The 16,575-nt window shown below is 40.7% G+C and overlaps 1 protein-coding gene across 2 annotated transcripts in view; it reads left to right on the plus strand.

The window, feature by feature from the left end:
• Nucleotides 1-16,334, plus strand: part of NEK7 (NIMA related kinase 7) — a 145,175-nt gene extending 128,841 nt beyond the window's left edge. For both annotated transcript variants that reach the window (XM_055144859.1, XM_055144858.1), the window contains one exon: nucleotides 13,394-16,334. In XM_055144859.1, coding sequence (XP_055000834.1) covers nucleotides 13,394-13,504 — 111 coding nt within the window. In that variant the 3' untranslated portion in view covers nucleotides 13,505-16,334. The remainder of the gene's footprint in view (nucleotides 1-13,393) is intronic.
• Nucleotides 16,335-16,575: the final 241 nt, after the last annotated feature.

Here is a 16,575-nt window from a genome sequence, read left to right on the forward strand (position 1 = left end):
CTGTACAATTACCTTTTAAAATACCAACCTGAAAGGTCACATCTAGTCAAAGAACTCTCAGAAGAAAATCTCATAAACTGCCTCCTCAAAGTGACAGCACACCTTTTTTTAATTTTAACCTCCCTTTCATTGTTTTTGTCTTTTTTCCCCTTAGATGGTGCCACATCTAATCACCCCCTCTTTATTTTAAGGCAGAGAAATGGATTGCTAATGGAAAAAGAGGAGGACTTCTTCCTTCTTTCCACCTTTCCAGGAAATGCTTATTGCTGCAACTTGGCCTCTTCCCTGCTTCCCTGTTTCACTTAGCTGCATGGGACCTTCCAGGGTCAGTGTTACTATTCTTGAGATAAGGAAAAGAACAGGTCCCCCCCACACCCCACACCCCATTCCCAGAGTACTTAAGAACATATGAATTAAAAATATGTCATTTCAGGCCTCTGCTTGATTAGATAATGCATAACAAAATCTGAAGGATTGTCAATTAAGCGAATCCATTTTACAAGTTTCTGGTTAGACCATAGCACTATTCCCCTTTTACACAGGAGCAAAGAGGGACCAAGATAGCATCATAGTAATGCCGGGCTCCAGCCTTCCCCCGCCCCAACCTTGTGATATCCCAGTAACATTTGCTGCTGATGCACAGCCCCAAGAAAACCCTCAGGTACTGTGTGAGAGGATTTACCAGTTCTTCATCTCTCTCTTTCGTATTCTGACCCTCACATCTCCTATTTATCTGGAATCTTCTTCCCTAGAGGGAGGAGTGGCTCTTCACGGGCAGATGTGCATGACCACACATCTGCTCAGAATGTTCTTCTGCCTCAAGGACCATAAACTTTGGAAAGAGAGAAAGAGGAAACTTCACAGAAGGGTGTGGAATTAATTTTGCATGTTAGAGTACATGTAGACACTATTATTTCTCTTCAGTTAAGGTGTCAGACGTGTGGTCCATAATATGTAAACCAAAAACGTTAGTCTCTTGATTTGGTGAACACTTTATTTTCCACTGGGCTAGTATTCATGTGGAAAAGAAAATACTAAATGAAAGCTTGAAAAGTTTCAACTTATTTTTTAACCCAACATTTATGAATAATTTATGTTTGTATTTAAATGAGAGTATGCTTAAAGAAGCTTTTTCAGAAAGTGAGTCAATGACAAAAACCATGACCTTTGTTTTTAAAGGAGCTGCTTTATGTAAATAAGAAAGAAAACACAAGATAAAAGTGACAGGTACAGATTATTTTGACACTTTTTAAAGTAAAAAAACTTTATAAAACTTTTTCTCAATTTGAGTATTCCGAAATACTTCTATTTTATAGTTGTCAGATTTATAAATCTTAATCAAATTATGTTAATTCCTGGAGTTTTTACTGGAAACCAATCAGTTATTAGCATCAGAAAAGTTTTCTATTACATAGTCCTAAGAATATTTAAATAGGAGTGAGACAGATTATGTGTGGTGGTAAATATATTTCTGTAGTTTTTATAATTATGTTAACCAGCATTTAATTAGGTGGGCGTATTTGATTTCAGAATGCTGAGATATAGGGGCTAGAGCAGTAGTACGGTGGTAGGGCTCTTACTTTGCATGCTACTGACCCAGATTCAGTTCCAGGCACCACGTTTGGGCCCCTGAGCGCTTCTTAAGCCCAGAGCCAGGAGTAAACCCTGAGCACTGCTGGATGTGCGCCCCCCCCCGTCCACCCCCCAAATAAAAGAAAAGTAGAGATATATAGAAATACTGTGGTAGAAAGACTGTCATTATGCCACTACTTTAAAAACTGAATATTGAGTGTTATCCAAAAATAGTATTTTTTAATTTCTAAAATTGGTTTGAATAAGTTATGTATATAATATAATATTATTAATATTTTTCATTGCCATTTAAGATTAGGTCTTATGTTTTAAATTTTAGAATGGAATATATATATATACATACATATATATATGTATATATATATATGTATGTATTTAACCATGCCTTTTGTTCGCTGATGCTTCTGAAGCAGCACTATGAAACTTATCCTTGAAGGCCAGAATCCAGAAGGGTGCCCTATATTTCACATATCCTGTGGGATCCAATAAATCACGTATCCTGTAACTTTCTGTAAGACTTACCCAGTTTTCAAAAAAACTGAAATGATCTTCAGTTCTGAGATATAGACATTACATTGCCTTATATCTGTGTGAGATTGCTTTTTTATCCTTGTTCCTTCTACCCCCAAGTCTGCCACTGGTGACACTTTGTTGTACGACTTGGATACGCCTAATCATTTTGTATGAATATCTAAAACCCCCAAGTCTAGCGTACTTTAATGTATCAGGCCCACTTTGGGGTGCTAAAATGCATTCTTGGATAGATGGAAATTGGGTATAACTGGGAGGCTGATATAACATAATTGGTCTCCGAGGGATTAAGATGGGGGGTGAAAGAGAAACAGTACCAATAGCACCAGTCTTTATTATTCTGTTGAGAGTTGTGTTAGTGACCTAAAGCTATCATACACAAAGAGCCCTATTGTTATTACCTGGACGTGACTGAACTTGATAGTAATTGGGATATAGCCCGGACAACAATGACTGTTAGCAGTCTCTTCTTTTTAATGTCCCTGGAACCAACCTATGTGCTTTGATATTTCTTTAGCAGTAGATAGATCAAAATGCAACATTATTTTCTCTGCTTCATTGAAAACAAATATTCATTAATTCATGACTTACAATTTCATAGTCCTTTTAGAAGGATCATAGGCAATCTATCTTATTCTTACTGTGTATGCTTTTTCTCATTTAAATGTTTCTGTGTATTGCATTACAAATTTCCCTTAAAGAGCTGAATTAAACATTTTTTCTTCTGATTTAATAAAGGTATATGTGTTTTCAGACCTTTATTTGTAAATTATTCTATAAAGCAGTATTTTAAAGTAGCAAAGCATATGCTTTTATAAGCATTTTAAAATCATACACACTGACTAAGTGTATTTGAAATTAATAGGTATCATAAAATGTTTAAGATGGAAGGCTAATTTCTTTAGTTCAAACTCAGAAAATGTTGAACAAGTGATTGCCTAAGAGTAGAGATTATTAGAATATTATTTAGAATAGCATAATAGCTCTATAATCTATATTACATTCTGTCATCAGAATACTACAAGAAATTCAAACCAAACACATAGGAATATACATAATTTTTCTGAAGTTGTAAAATGAAATGTATGCTTTCCTTGAAGATGATTAATAGTGCAGTAGTTAGGATCCTGGTTGAAGTATTGGATAAATGTTAGAAATTTTTTAAGTAACTTTCTTCTAGAGATTTGCACAGACATTTTAAAGATTGTAAGACTGAAATTGGAGGAATGCTTTTAGAAAATTATTACAATTTTTGCATAATGTCTATCTTTTTGATAGAAGACTGAGAGACCCATTTTAAAGATTAGAATCCAATATAAGAAATAGTGAAAACTGTGTGGAAGGTCCAATTAATTTTAGTTGTTGATTGAGAATTACTGTCACTCTAGTGAATGAATCAGATTAGAAATAACATTAAAATGATCACTGTAGTTAAGATACAAATCTAAACATTTTGATGTCATTATTCATGCACCTGGAGGGTGGCCGATGAGGAGATTACTGACTTCCAGAACTCATGGCTGCTTCTCCCGGAGCATAAAATGAGGCCCCCCCCATAACGATGTCACTGGACTCCGTGCCTGGCAGTTTTCACTCAGGTGCCCCAGAGGAGGGCGGGTGAGAACCCTCCCTGCCCCAAGGGACCCAGCCCTGGCAGCCAACCTCCACTACCCAACTGCCACATGCTTCAGGCCACTTTCCACACCCTCGGGCCGAGCCTCACACATAAGTGAACATATTCCTGGAAGTCATCATAGAGGGAAATAAATGTATATGCCTCTCGGAGAGCCCGGCAAGCTCCCAAAAGTATCCCGCCTGCATGACAGAGCCTGGCAAGCTCTCCGTGGCATATTCAGTATGCCAAAAACAGTAACAATAACAGGTCTCATTCCCCTGACCCTGAAAGAGCCTCCAGTCATTGGGAAAGATGAGTAAGGAGAGGCTGCTAAAATCTCAGGGCTGGGATGAATGGAGACATTACTGGCACCTGCTCGAGTAAATTGATGAACAATGGAATGACAGTGATATAGTGATTCATGTATCACAGATACAAGTTTTGCAGAGTCCTATGGACACTAATTATACTTGTTTTTTAATTAAATTTGCTCTTTGGAGGCGCAGTAGCTGAGCTGAGCACATGATTTGCTTGAGCAGAACTCAGGGTTGGTCCCTGATAGTGTATGGACCTGTGGCACACTTCTGGGTGTGACCCCCAAAACAAACAAGCAAGTGAACAGGCAGACAGATGTGGCCTGTCAAATCGGATTGGAGAGTGGATCCACTGACTTTAGAAATGGCTAACTTTAACTCCTTCCTACATCAGCATTCTTGATGTAATCAGATAGTCTAACAACGGTCTGTGCCTTTCTGGATGGTCACCCCACCTTTGTACAGAGATGGCCAGGAAGAACCCTTAGAACAAGTTAGGATTTTCCTGAGGTAGGAAAACAGAGAAGCATTTTCAATATTTCCTTGAACATTCAAAATCTTTTTGAATATTTAACACATTATTAAATACTTCTTAGCAGAGACCTAGAGTGATACTCTATTCTGCTGATTCTCTGTGGGGAAAACAAACAGCAAATCAAGGTGACATTTTTATTCCAAGTGGAGGCTTCTCACTGCTCCATTTTCCGTATTTAATCAGGCAGGGCGACCTCTCAAGTGGACTAACGTCCTTGGAGGTGTGACTTTCCCCATCCGATGATGATCACCTTACAGCTAACATTTCCTGTTCATTCATCCCTCCTGATTGAAATGCAGACAGACGCCTTAAGCCAAGTGATATCCTTTCATAGTAGTTGTGATTTGACGGGAACAGTGAGATGACTGAACAGACTGAGCATCTGCTTTACCCACAGGTGTGAGGGAAGCCTGGGTTCCATCTTCACCCTGCGTGGTCCCCAGAGCACCACCAGTGGAGTCACTCCCAATCACTCCCAATCACTGAGCCAAGAGTAGCCCTAGAGCACCTGTTTTGGGTCTTTACTCCAAAACCTAAACGAGGACCAAAACCAGAGTAATAACTTGAAATTCAACCAGTTGGGCTTCACGAGGAAGCATGCATATAGAGCTCTATTAGGCATCAGAGAAATCCGGACAAAATTTCTGAATTTCAAGTATACCAAAGCAAGCCTTTCTCTCAATAGTAAAAGGTTTGCATTAAAATTTTAACAATGTTAGTTTGGATTCTGGCTCCACCATCAGTTCTCAAATTAATCTTGGCTTCTGCTTTTGGAGAATGAGATTATTGTGGGGAATAATATGATTACAAAATATTTAAATAATATGGAAGATTTTGTAAAAATTTAAATATTTTGTAAAATATATATTATATGCACATATGTACATGCATGTGTATATATACATATACGTATATATATATATGGGATTATAGCATCCGGCATCTCTGCTCTTTAAGAAAGATTGATTAACGCAAGTAAGAGAACCATGCAAATCAAAATCATGTTCAGTTTGAATTGTCATCTTTTCATTTGCCCCAAGATTGCTAGCCTGTAATTGAACCACAAAATCCAGAGTCACACACACATAGTGTGAAACGTGCAGTTCTATTCTCTAGGTTTGGATACTGAATCCAAGAGTTCGTGGCTGTACGCAACTCTTATTTAAATAGCTCAGGTCTTGAGCCTTGGAGTAGTTCACTTTGCCACAGCTTCAGAACTCAGCCTCCTTCTGTCAGTCTTGAGGTTCCCCTCCCTCTGTGTCACTCACTTCTGTTCACATGTGTCTTGGTAGCACTCCCTGTCCTGTATTCTCATGAGTACTCCTGCTAAGGAATATTTTTTGCCTGAACTCTTAGAGGAACTTCATTGAGCATTCGTTACTCTGCCATTGCTTTTTCTGCCATTTGAGTAGACCAAGAAAGTATCTGTGGAAGGCAAGGGGTCATGATCTCTCCCTTCCCACCTGCATCCCTCACACTTTCCTGTCACCTGTATATGTTCACTGTCGATTTCTCAAGTCTTTCATCCCGCCTTACTTGATCATGTCATCCCCGGCACTCCCCAGCCCAACAAAGAACCTGCTGTTGCTTCCAGTCCCACACACATCAAACTTGCCTTGGCCCAGACCCTTCTTTGTCCTCTCCCCTCTGTTTCCTCTGCTTTGGACCCTCTCCACCCCTTTACATTCAAGAATCACGTCTGTGCTTCAGACCTCAGCTCAGTGGCCACCACGACAACCACAACACCCTTTTCCCTTCAGCTCGGGTTTACCTGTGTGTTCTCTGAGTCCTTCATGCAGCATTCCTGTGGCCATGTCCTCCTCATTCCTGACCATTCTCAGATTTTACAGTTTTTATTTTCAATGTGGGATGCTTTTGTGGAACTTGGGGTAGGAGAGAGGGGACCCAGCTGGAGTGTTCAGGGTTTACTCCTGGCTCAGTGCTCTGGGATCACTCCTGGCCGTCTTAATTTGAGAGTCGAACTAGAGTTGGGCCTGTGCAAGGCTAGGTCTTTCAGTGTAATGGGACAACTTAGCCATTCAGTAAAGTTTTTATGTGGACTTTAATGAACGTGTCTGAAGGGTGTGGGGGACCAGGCCTTAGAAGCCCTTGATGTGCCATGCTAAAGGTACTGGACTTTCCAGAGGGCCGTGGGGAGATGTCAAACAGTTAAATATTGTTAAATATTGTCAGCTTGATGTTCATGCAGTTCTAGAGAGATGGGAAGAGACCTGGAAGCGAGGGTATTCCGAGAGGGTGGCAGTGGGGAGACTGCAGCCAGAGCCCAAGCAAGGCCCAGTGGCAATTGGGAAAGGATATGACTTGATTTCTGGAGGAAATGTGAGACATCGTGTACAAAGTTCAGTTTTCTGGCCTGAGAATTTGGAAACACTGCCTCAGAGAGGAAGATCTGGCTTTGGGGTGAGGGTGCAGCAGGAAGAAAATACTATGTCAAGAGTTTCTTGGTTTCCAACTTCATTCCTTGGGGTTTTGTGATCTGCAGTATTGTTATGGTGGCTTCACACGTATGTCATTTCAATACCACACTCATCACCAGTGTAGCCCCCCCCATCCGCCACAGACCCAGACCCGATGTCCCTCCGTATGAACTAGTCCCCCTACGAGCTCTGAATGTGGACCAGTTCTCCCCTGCTGTTGCCTTGGGCCCTCTGTGACTAATTTGCTGGGTCCCACATATGCGAGAGTAAGAGTTTCGTTCTGAGCACATTTAATTTGAGGGATGTGTGCTCAGATCGGCATTCGGTCTGCTCAGAAGGCATTTGGCAGTATGTGAGTGGAGGCCACAGAGAGGTTTGGCTCGAGATCCACATTTGCCTTGCTCCGCACGTTGGTGGTTTTGAAGCCATGGGAGGAATGAAGTTATTTGGGATATGAGGGAACAGTGAGAAGGGGGGAGAGGGAGAGAGATGAAAGAACTTGGGATGCTGCCAGGGGAAGGTAGGAGTCCAGAAGTTGAAAAGAGAACTGTCTGGAGTCCTGAGCCCAGGGAGGAGGGACACTCGGCAGGGATGTCATAAGTCATGCCCACCATGCTGAAAGGCAGGCACGTCGGAGGTGGATCATGAGGAGTCCTGGGACTTAGCAACCGACATGTACGCCTGACCTTTGCCAAAACTATTTCTGTGAAGTACTTTAGGGAGGTGGGGAAGAAGAAATACTATTGTAGAAGACTTAATAGATTAAGGAACTTGAAATAATAATGTTTTCTCACCCCATGGTGTTTAACTATAAAACCCAACCTCAGGTAGGGCAACAGTGAGCAAGGAAATCTGAGGATAACGCTCTTGTACTAATAGTCAGTGGTGAAAGGATCAGCAAATGAGGAGAAATTGAAAGTATAGAAGAGCAATAACGGCATCATCATTTTTATCCATCAGATACTCATTTATGGGGGCTAGAGTGATAGTACAGCGGGTAGGGCGTTTGCCTTGCACGTGCTCAACCTGGGTTCGATTCCCAGAATCCCCTGAGCATCGCCAGGAGTGATTGCTGAGTGCAAAGCCAGGAGTAACCCCTGAGCATTGCCAGGTGTGACCCAAAAAGAAAAAAAAAATACAGAGCCAGTTATGTCCTAGGAACTAATATATAAAAGATTCAGATTCTGGAACGGGTTCCAATGATAGATTCAAGGTTGGAAAAGAAAATTCACTGGACAACAGAGATGAGATGGCTCAGATACACATGTGCAAAAGAAGCACCACATTGAGGGTACCCGTGGGGTTCCTCTGCAAGGTCAGAGGCCATTGCATGAGTTGAGGACGTGGGGAAACATTGGTGCCCACTAATAAGGGAAGAGAAACGAACTACTTGTGCAGAATGGAGCTCATCGGGTACCTGGAGAAAACATACCATGTTTAAAAGCAGCATAGCTTTGAAGACAGCTGCAGTAGGAAGCCTTGAGTCTGGGGGCTGGGACTCCGGGTTGTGTTTTCGAGGCTTTTCTTCAGCAGTCCTTCATTTATCAGGGTCATTCGAGCTAAAAGTCAGAGGATTGATTATTAATGGTGCTGCTGAGTCACTGGCTAAAGGACTCGCAGGAGAGCTCAGCTGGACGTGAACGCCTTACATGTAGAAGGGAAGGATTTGTCAGGAAGGCAGGCATTGGAAACTGTCTCAGTCAACTCAAGGCACAGTCAGTTCAGTTCCTCACATTGGGATAGATGATGGGAGATTCCTGGAAGGGCAGGAGTTTATACTCCCAGGGCTTCTGGGACAGTGGACAATTTAAGGTTCAGGCTGTGTTCTTGGGAGCTGAAAGTGACATGATCTGAAAAGCAATCATTCGAATCAGGAAGCTTATAGCAGGAAGCTTTGGTTTCCATCGAGGGTCGAAGCGGACATCCCAGTGACCCACGGTGATGTTTGCGGCATTTGACATGGAAAAGACAGTCAGCCCATGACCCAAGGTGGAAGCGCTAGAGTCAGGTAGATGGTAGAAAGAGGACAGTAAAAATTGCACCCTGGGCAGCTGCCAGAGGGCGTCTTCTCACCTCTCCCACAGATCTCTCTTAAGATCCCTGTCACTTTGTAGTTTATAATGGAATTGTTTATAGATTCCCTCTGGCTTAAATTTATCTCTTTGTCAGTCCCCGAGTACATTTTAAACTGGATCGAGGCTACCACCATGTATATTTCATTTATTGCCTCATTTCTCACCCCGGTACAGTGACTGGTATATAAAGGATGCTTAATCCTACTTGCTTGATTGAGTGAATGATGGGAGGGGAAGGGAAAGGTAAAAAGAAGGGAAGCGTTGGCTGTCAGGAGGGGAAATCTGGGCTTGTGTCGTGTCTGCACAGAAGCCTGCCCTTCTGGACAGGGCCCTAGACCCTCGGGTGCTCCCCTGTCTGCAGAATGGCTCTTGCAGAGATTCTCTCAGAACACCGGCGTGGCCAGGTGCTGCACTGCTGAAGCCGGTTCTACTTTTCCAGGGGAGGGTTTTTATTTCATCTTTTATTTATAACAAAGTTTAGGCTAAACTATTTCCCGACCTTACCTGGGCCACAGACAGAGCATGGTCTGCATATTTTGTTACTCATTCCTGACATTAGACTGTGACACTTGTTGACTTTTCCTCTGCAGCGGGCAAGGATTTACGACAGACCACATCCCTGACGGAGGCTGAAGCACACAAATGGGGAGAAAAACAAACAAATGCGACCTCTGATGCTCTCTGGGGGGGGTCTGACGCCGCCGATGCCCCTCCCCAAGGCTCTCCCCGCTGCACTCCTCACCCGCGCCACCACGGCCTCCTCTCCCTTGTTACCCACCTCTCCCCTGCTCCGTATTCCTACTCCTGCTTCCCTTCTTTGGACATCTGGAGAATCTCTGCCTTCTTCAGCTACATTTCATGTCATTCTGCTGCTCACCTTGGTTGGTTTCTTCTGTGGCAAGAGAATTCCAGGCCCGCTGTTAGCTCCTAGCCAGTTAGAAATCTCCCTTGTTGGAGAATTACTATGCAAGAAAATAAGGTTTCTGGACCATCTGATTCATGAGGCTGGTTTGTTCAGATACGTAAAAGCCTCTTTGTGTTTTCATTCAATACAGTGAATTTTTGTACTGCAGTTCTCTTTTCCTTTCATCCTTCATTTTAATTTTTTTATTATTTATTTATTTATTTATTGCTTTTTGGGTCATACCTGGCGATGCACAGTGGTTACTCCTGGCTCTGCACTCAGGAATTACTCTTGGCGGTGCTCAGGGGACCATATGGGATGCTGGGATTTGAAGCCAGGTTGGCCCGCCTGCAAGGCAAACGTCCTACCTGCTGTGCTATCACTCCAACCCCTCATCCTTTATTTTTTAAAAATGATTTTTTCTAAGTAAATAGATTTTATTTAGAGGTTTCTGAGGGAAGGGGGAAGGGATAAGTGGGAGAGAGAATAGTAAGAATAACGCACTCAAGAGAGAACCCGGGCTTCTCCAAGGGTGGAGGAAGCCCCTACACATAACCAAGCTTTAGACACAAAAGTACGAAAGCATGAAAGTACACATCCCGGGGCCGGAGCGATAGCACAGCGGGTAGGGCGTTTGCCTTGCACGCGGCCGACCCGGGTTCGATCCCCGGCATCCCATATGGTCCCCCAAGCACTGCTAGGAGTAATTCCTGAGTGCAAAGCCAGGAGTAACCCCTGAGCATTGCTGGGTGTGACCCAAAAAGCAAAAAAGAAAAAGAAAAAGAAAGTACACATCTCAAGAGGGGAATTGCGGATGACACATGTGCTCGGCCACGTGGGTGCAAACAGCACATGGGCTCAGGCAGATTATGCGCGCCTAAAAAATGATTTTTATCTCCAAACAAATTATGTGAGTTATTAGAACACATTTTCTTTTTTTTGTAAAATCATAATTAGAAATGCTTTTCTGAGTGATTCCTGCATTATGTATAATGTTTTCATTGTAGGTGGTAAAATGCCAGCTTTTCTGATTTAAATTTCTCTTCCATTATCCTAATGACTTGGATAGATAGATTAGATGATAGATAGATAGATAGATAGATAGATAGATAGATAGATAGATAGATAGATAGATAGATAGATACCCTTAAGAATTTGTAAGGGGAGGTGCCCACCATGCCTCGGGCTTATTACTGGCTCTATGCTCATGGACCATTCCTGGTGGGACTCAGAGAACTATATGGGGCCCCACGATTGAACACAGGTTGGCCAGTTGGAAGGCAAGCAAGCACCTTATGTGCTGTACTATCTGCCTGTCCCCAGAATGTTTTAATGCTGTGCACTGATCTGTTGCAAGGAATCCAATACAAATCTTCAGACCCTTTCAATCATTGTAAATTACCATCCACATAGTCAGATTTCCAAATGTGAAGTTGACTCCTTAAATTGAACTCTGGAAGAATCATCTAATTGAAAAGATTAGAGCTGGAAGAACCGTTCTAAGTCTTTTACCTCATGTTTCTTCCTATAACTAGGTTCAGGAGATGATACAGCATGTAGGGCATTTGCCTTAGACCCAGTCAACCGCTTCCCATCCCCAGCACCTCACACGGTCCCGAGTGCTGCCAGGAGTGATCCCTGAGCACAGAGCCAGCAGTAAGCCCTGAGCACCACTTGGGTATGGCCCAAAATAAAACAATAACAAAAAAACAAAACAGATAAATAGATGAAGATGTAAACCTCTAGAAGCAAATACTTACCTATGGTCACATGTCTAAAGGAAGTACCTTTGGCATGTTTGGTGTTTGCCTGCCCTCCCCCCAAAAAACACACACATTCTGGCTTCCTTGGCATATACCTTCTTTCTGAAGTTGAGTTCTCACCAGCTTTAGCCCTCTCAAGGTGCTTTAACAGATTCCACCCACACATTTTTATCACCTACTGCTTCCTTTAGACAAAGACCGTTTTATGGTAGAAGTTGAGGACTGTGAAAAAAAAAAACTATACTAGTAATGTGATCTTTTACTAAATGCTAATATACTGGTCAGAAAATGTTAATGCATGTTTTCAAACTATTAATATGGTCCCTAAAGACAAAAGATAAAGGATTCAGTTCTTCCTATTACTGGCTCCCTATGGAAAGCCATATACAGCTCATGAAGGCAAATAGTTTTATAAATTGCTAATATTTAGAATTGAGAATGATATCCCATATCCTTCTACTCAGAAGCTCTCAGACTAGATAGAAGGATATTGTCTTAGTTTATGGAGATACTTTATGATGTAAATAAATAAACCCCAGCTCAGGCATCCAGAAAGTGAAGACAATAATACTACTTCATGCAGTTGAAAATTAGAGTACTATTTATACCTTATCTTGCTTGTCATTTCTTATTCTTAGATTCTGGGAGTGCTTTTCCATAACATGAACCCAATTTAAAAGAGATTTGTGTGTGTATATATATACACACACAAATATAGTTCTTGTTAATACATACCCTAAGATACATAATACACTTGAAAATTGCACCATATTTTCATGGCTAATGGAGATCAAGTAAGTGTGTGTATATGCAGCACCTGATTCATTTGGAATCATAGTTAAAAACACACTGTCTTCTGTGAGCTGTCTTCTGATAAATCTTTTCTGAAAGATAGTAAGGTCATTTACAACCTCTGATTGTAGAGAATACTTCTTGCAGGGCTGGTTGTGTCAGTGGTGATGCCTCCTAACTGTGCTCAGGAGACCTGGGCCCCCTCCCTGAGATTCTCAGCCAATGGGGCCTGCAGTTCATAGGGTCCCAGTATGCTGTGCCACTTGGGGTCTGAGTATTGGGGATTGCCTAGGGTACATGGGCACACACTGGTGCTTGAGTACCTCCCGGGATACACCCAGCAGTGCTCGGAGAGCATTTGGTGCCTGGGATCGAACTGGGGTGAGATGAATGTAAGGCAAGTTTCTTTTTTTTTTTTCTTTTGCTTTTTGGGTCACGCCCAGCGATGTTCAGCAGTTATTCCTGGCTCTGCACTCAGGAATTACTCCTGGTGGTACTTGGGGGACCATATGGGGTACCGGGGATCGAACCTGGGCCGGCCCCTTGCAAGGCAAATGCCCTACCCACTGTGCTATTCCTCCAGCCCCCTAAGGCAAGCTTCTTAATTTCAGTAATGTCACTCTGGCCCCAGAACGTGTCTTTCCCACCAATGACTTCACTTCTTAGGACGTTCCACTAATTTTGAAATCATGGATACCGAAATCAGAGATTTCTCACCAAACTTTTAGTCGGGAAGCAAATGGTTTACTTGTGCCTCTATATATTCCCATAATTTCTTCATTTGTAATAACTCAAGAAGCGGTTCTCCTAAACATGTTGTGTTTACTCTGCAGCTGCGGCAGTTAGTGAACATGTGCATCAACCCAGACCCCGAGAAGCGACCAGACATCACCTACGTCTACGACGTGGCCAAGAGGATGCATGCCTACACTGCGAGCAGCTAGGCACGTGCAAGATCATGAGGAGCAGAACCAAAATCATTTAAAGTATTTTTGTGCAAATCATACCTCCCTGTTTTTGTCTGGGTGTTACGATGAAATATTTCAGAGCTAATGTGCTTTGAATCCTTAACCAGTTTTCACTAAGTTTCATTTTGTACCAGTTTAAGTCACCTTTCAAACCCCAAATGATTTAGGAATAATCGAATTGCATGTTAGGAGTATAAGTGAAATCTGGCAGATTTTAATAGCCAAAGGGTTTTTTTTAGGATTATTTGGAGTTCAGAGCTGATGAATTGTGTTCAGATAGACTCTCTGCCAAATACTGATGGTGGCAGCTTGGCACTCATCAGAAGTTTACTCAGTACCTGAGGACAGATCTGAACATGTGACATGTTTGCTTTGCAGTCATTTATGGACATTTGAGAGGAACACAATTGTGAACTTTGGTGATTGTTTTACTTTTTTAGTTCTTAGCATTTGTAACTTTAAATTTTCGTAAGATCAATGTAGACATTTGCATCCATATTGAGTTGGCATTCTCAACTCTTGGAGAAACCTTTAGATTGCTTATACTTTTAAAACACAATTATTAATGTGAAAAGATTTGGGGACAAAATGTGAGTCAGACACTGAAGAGTTTTTCTTTCTTTTTTTTTGCTTTAGTTTGTTTTGTTTTGATAGTCTCTGCATTAAAATGGTAGAAATGAATTCATTTAAAAAGTGGTTAAGGATTTGTTTGGTTGATGTGATAGTAATTTTGAAACTTGCACATTATTCAAAGCTTTTATTGTGTGTTTTTATTATTGTTTGTACATTTGAAAAATATTATTTGAATAATCTTGCAGTACTATATTTCAATCTATAAATTTAGATGCTATATTCATAATTATGTACTATAGTATAAACATGTTTTTATTCAGAGATTTCATTGATATACTGATTGGTTCCCTCTGGAAATTCTTTTTTTTATTCTTCAGGTTATTATTTATACTGCATGTGCATTTTATCAATTACTGTTTCAGATTTTCTGAGAATGTAACATCCCTTTAAAGATACCAACACTTTTCTTGAATTGAAAACTTTATATTAAATGTTTAAAAATTGGGCGACCCTGTATGGATGTCTTGTCTTGTTTGAGAGGAGGCGAGCATGTATGTTGTACTGTACCTGTGAATGTTGATACCGTTTCAATTCATTTGACAAGATTTCAGTTTTAGAAATAAAATGAAAACTAGCCATTACCACAGCCAGAGTTCTTAAGAGATTCATGTTTCTGTTGAGAAACTTTTAAGCAAAGTACTGTATTCATGAATGAAGATGACAGCGATGGTAGTGTTTCATTCAGTTTTAGAAAATGGGCAGAGATTAGTGAGGACTGTTGTAGAGATGTGTTATTCCTGAATGCCTTCCTGGTAGTAGTGACCAGTTACTTCAGACATCTATAAAGCCAAAAGGCCAATCAGTGGTCACCATTCTTGGTCTGCCACTATATGCCCTTGGGATCCATAGCTCTGACCATGGGAAAGCCTTACATTTCAGAGGACTCCTGCGTTGAGCTGATACAGCTCTTGGGTTCCTTTTTTTCTTGACAGTCATTTTAATACTTTCAAATCTTATTAAATTTTGAGGGAAAATGTATGAGGAAGGAAAAAAAGTGAACCTTTTCTTTTTTTGAAAATGAAAGCAGTTGTGGGATCTGTTCATCAGTTATGATATTTGAAGGACAGTTTTATCTTGGGAGAGGCAAGGGAAGCCGGGCTTGTCTTACATGAGGGTCGGATCCACTGTTTCCCCCAGATTCTAATATTCTACACTGTGGAAACATTTATCTTGCACATTCATAGAGCTAGCTCTAGAGGTAGAAATAGAATTGTTTTTGCTGACCATTAGTGTCATGTTCATGAAACAGATACTCTCTTTCTTGCAGTTTTTTAAAATACACGGACCTAAAATTCATTAGCTTAACCCTTCACCATGACTTTTAAGTAAGGATTTCAGCTTTTCTTTTCAGTGAATCTATTTGCTAGAAGGAAATAGCTGGGAGAAATTTAATGATCAGGGAAATCCATTTTCTACATGTAGTGAAGCTTTATGTTTCAGATGTCATATATTTTATCTAAGTATTCATTATTTTCCTTAAGAAACCACTGTGTGAAAAATTTTAATTTTGAAAGGAATCATGTCTGAAAATTATGAAGATGATTGGAAATTTTAAGTTGTAGAACTGCCTATAAAATGCTCTCTTTATATGTGTTTAATAAATAAATTTGGTATTGATTAAGTCAAGCGTTTGAACTGAATTGAGAAAAGTAAAATGAAAGGTACAACTGATTCTAAGCCTTATTTAGACATTGGTACCAGTTGCCCAGAGGGAAACGTGGGGTAACTTTGTTTTCTATGCTGCAGTTTAGAAATGGTGGCTGGAGGGAGTCCCTATCTAAATCCAGTGCTCAGCAGTGCATAATGACTGTAAATTTAGTAAGATCACAGCCTTTCCATGAATGCTTCCCCATTTACCATAGTATCTATTACAAAACACCTTTCTCGTATCCTTACACTTCAGGTGTTGCTGTTAACATTTACATGATATTTATTTTAACCAAATGTTATTCATATTAAATGTCTTTTTTCTTTAAATGAATGTATTATGTTTATAACCCACAAATGTCTGATTATCCTATACCTTATCTTTCAATAGTACTGTAATATGAACCTCTTTTGTGAAATACTTTTATTTTGTTATGCTTCAAATACACATCCTAAAGATTCTGTTATCAGCTTTGAAATTGTATAATATCCTAATATAAATAAAAATATAAAGTTAAAACATGAAGTACAACCAGAATTTTATATATTTGTGGGTTTTTCCCTTTAAGCTTGCCTGTTGTATGATTCATTTAAAACGGACATCCAGAAATGGTTCTTCTTTGTTTGATTAATTGAATTCAGAGCCTCATATTTGATGCATACACTCTGTCACTAAGTTCTAGCCTCAGCTTCAAAGTTATTTGTTTGGGGTTTTGTTTGTTTTGTAGAGGGCAAGTACGGGAAACTAAGAAAACAGTTCTTTTACC

This window comes from Sorex araneus, chromosome 7 (genome assembly GCF_027595985.1).
Source record: "Sorex araneus isolate mSorAra2 chromosome 7, mSorAra2.pri, whole genome shotgun sequence".
NCBI lineage: Eukaryota > Metazoa > Chordata > Mammalia > Eulipotyphla > Soricidae > Sorex > Sorex araneus.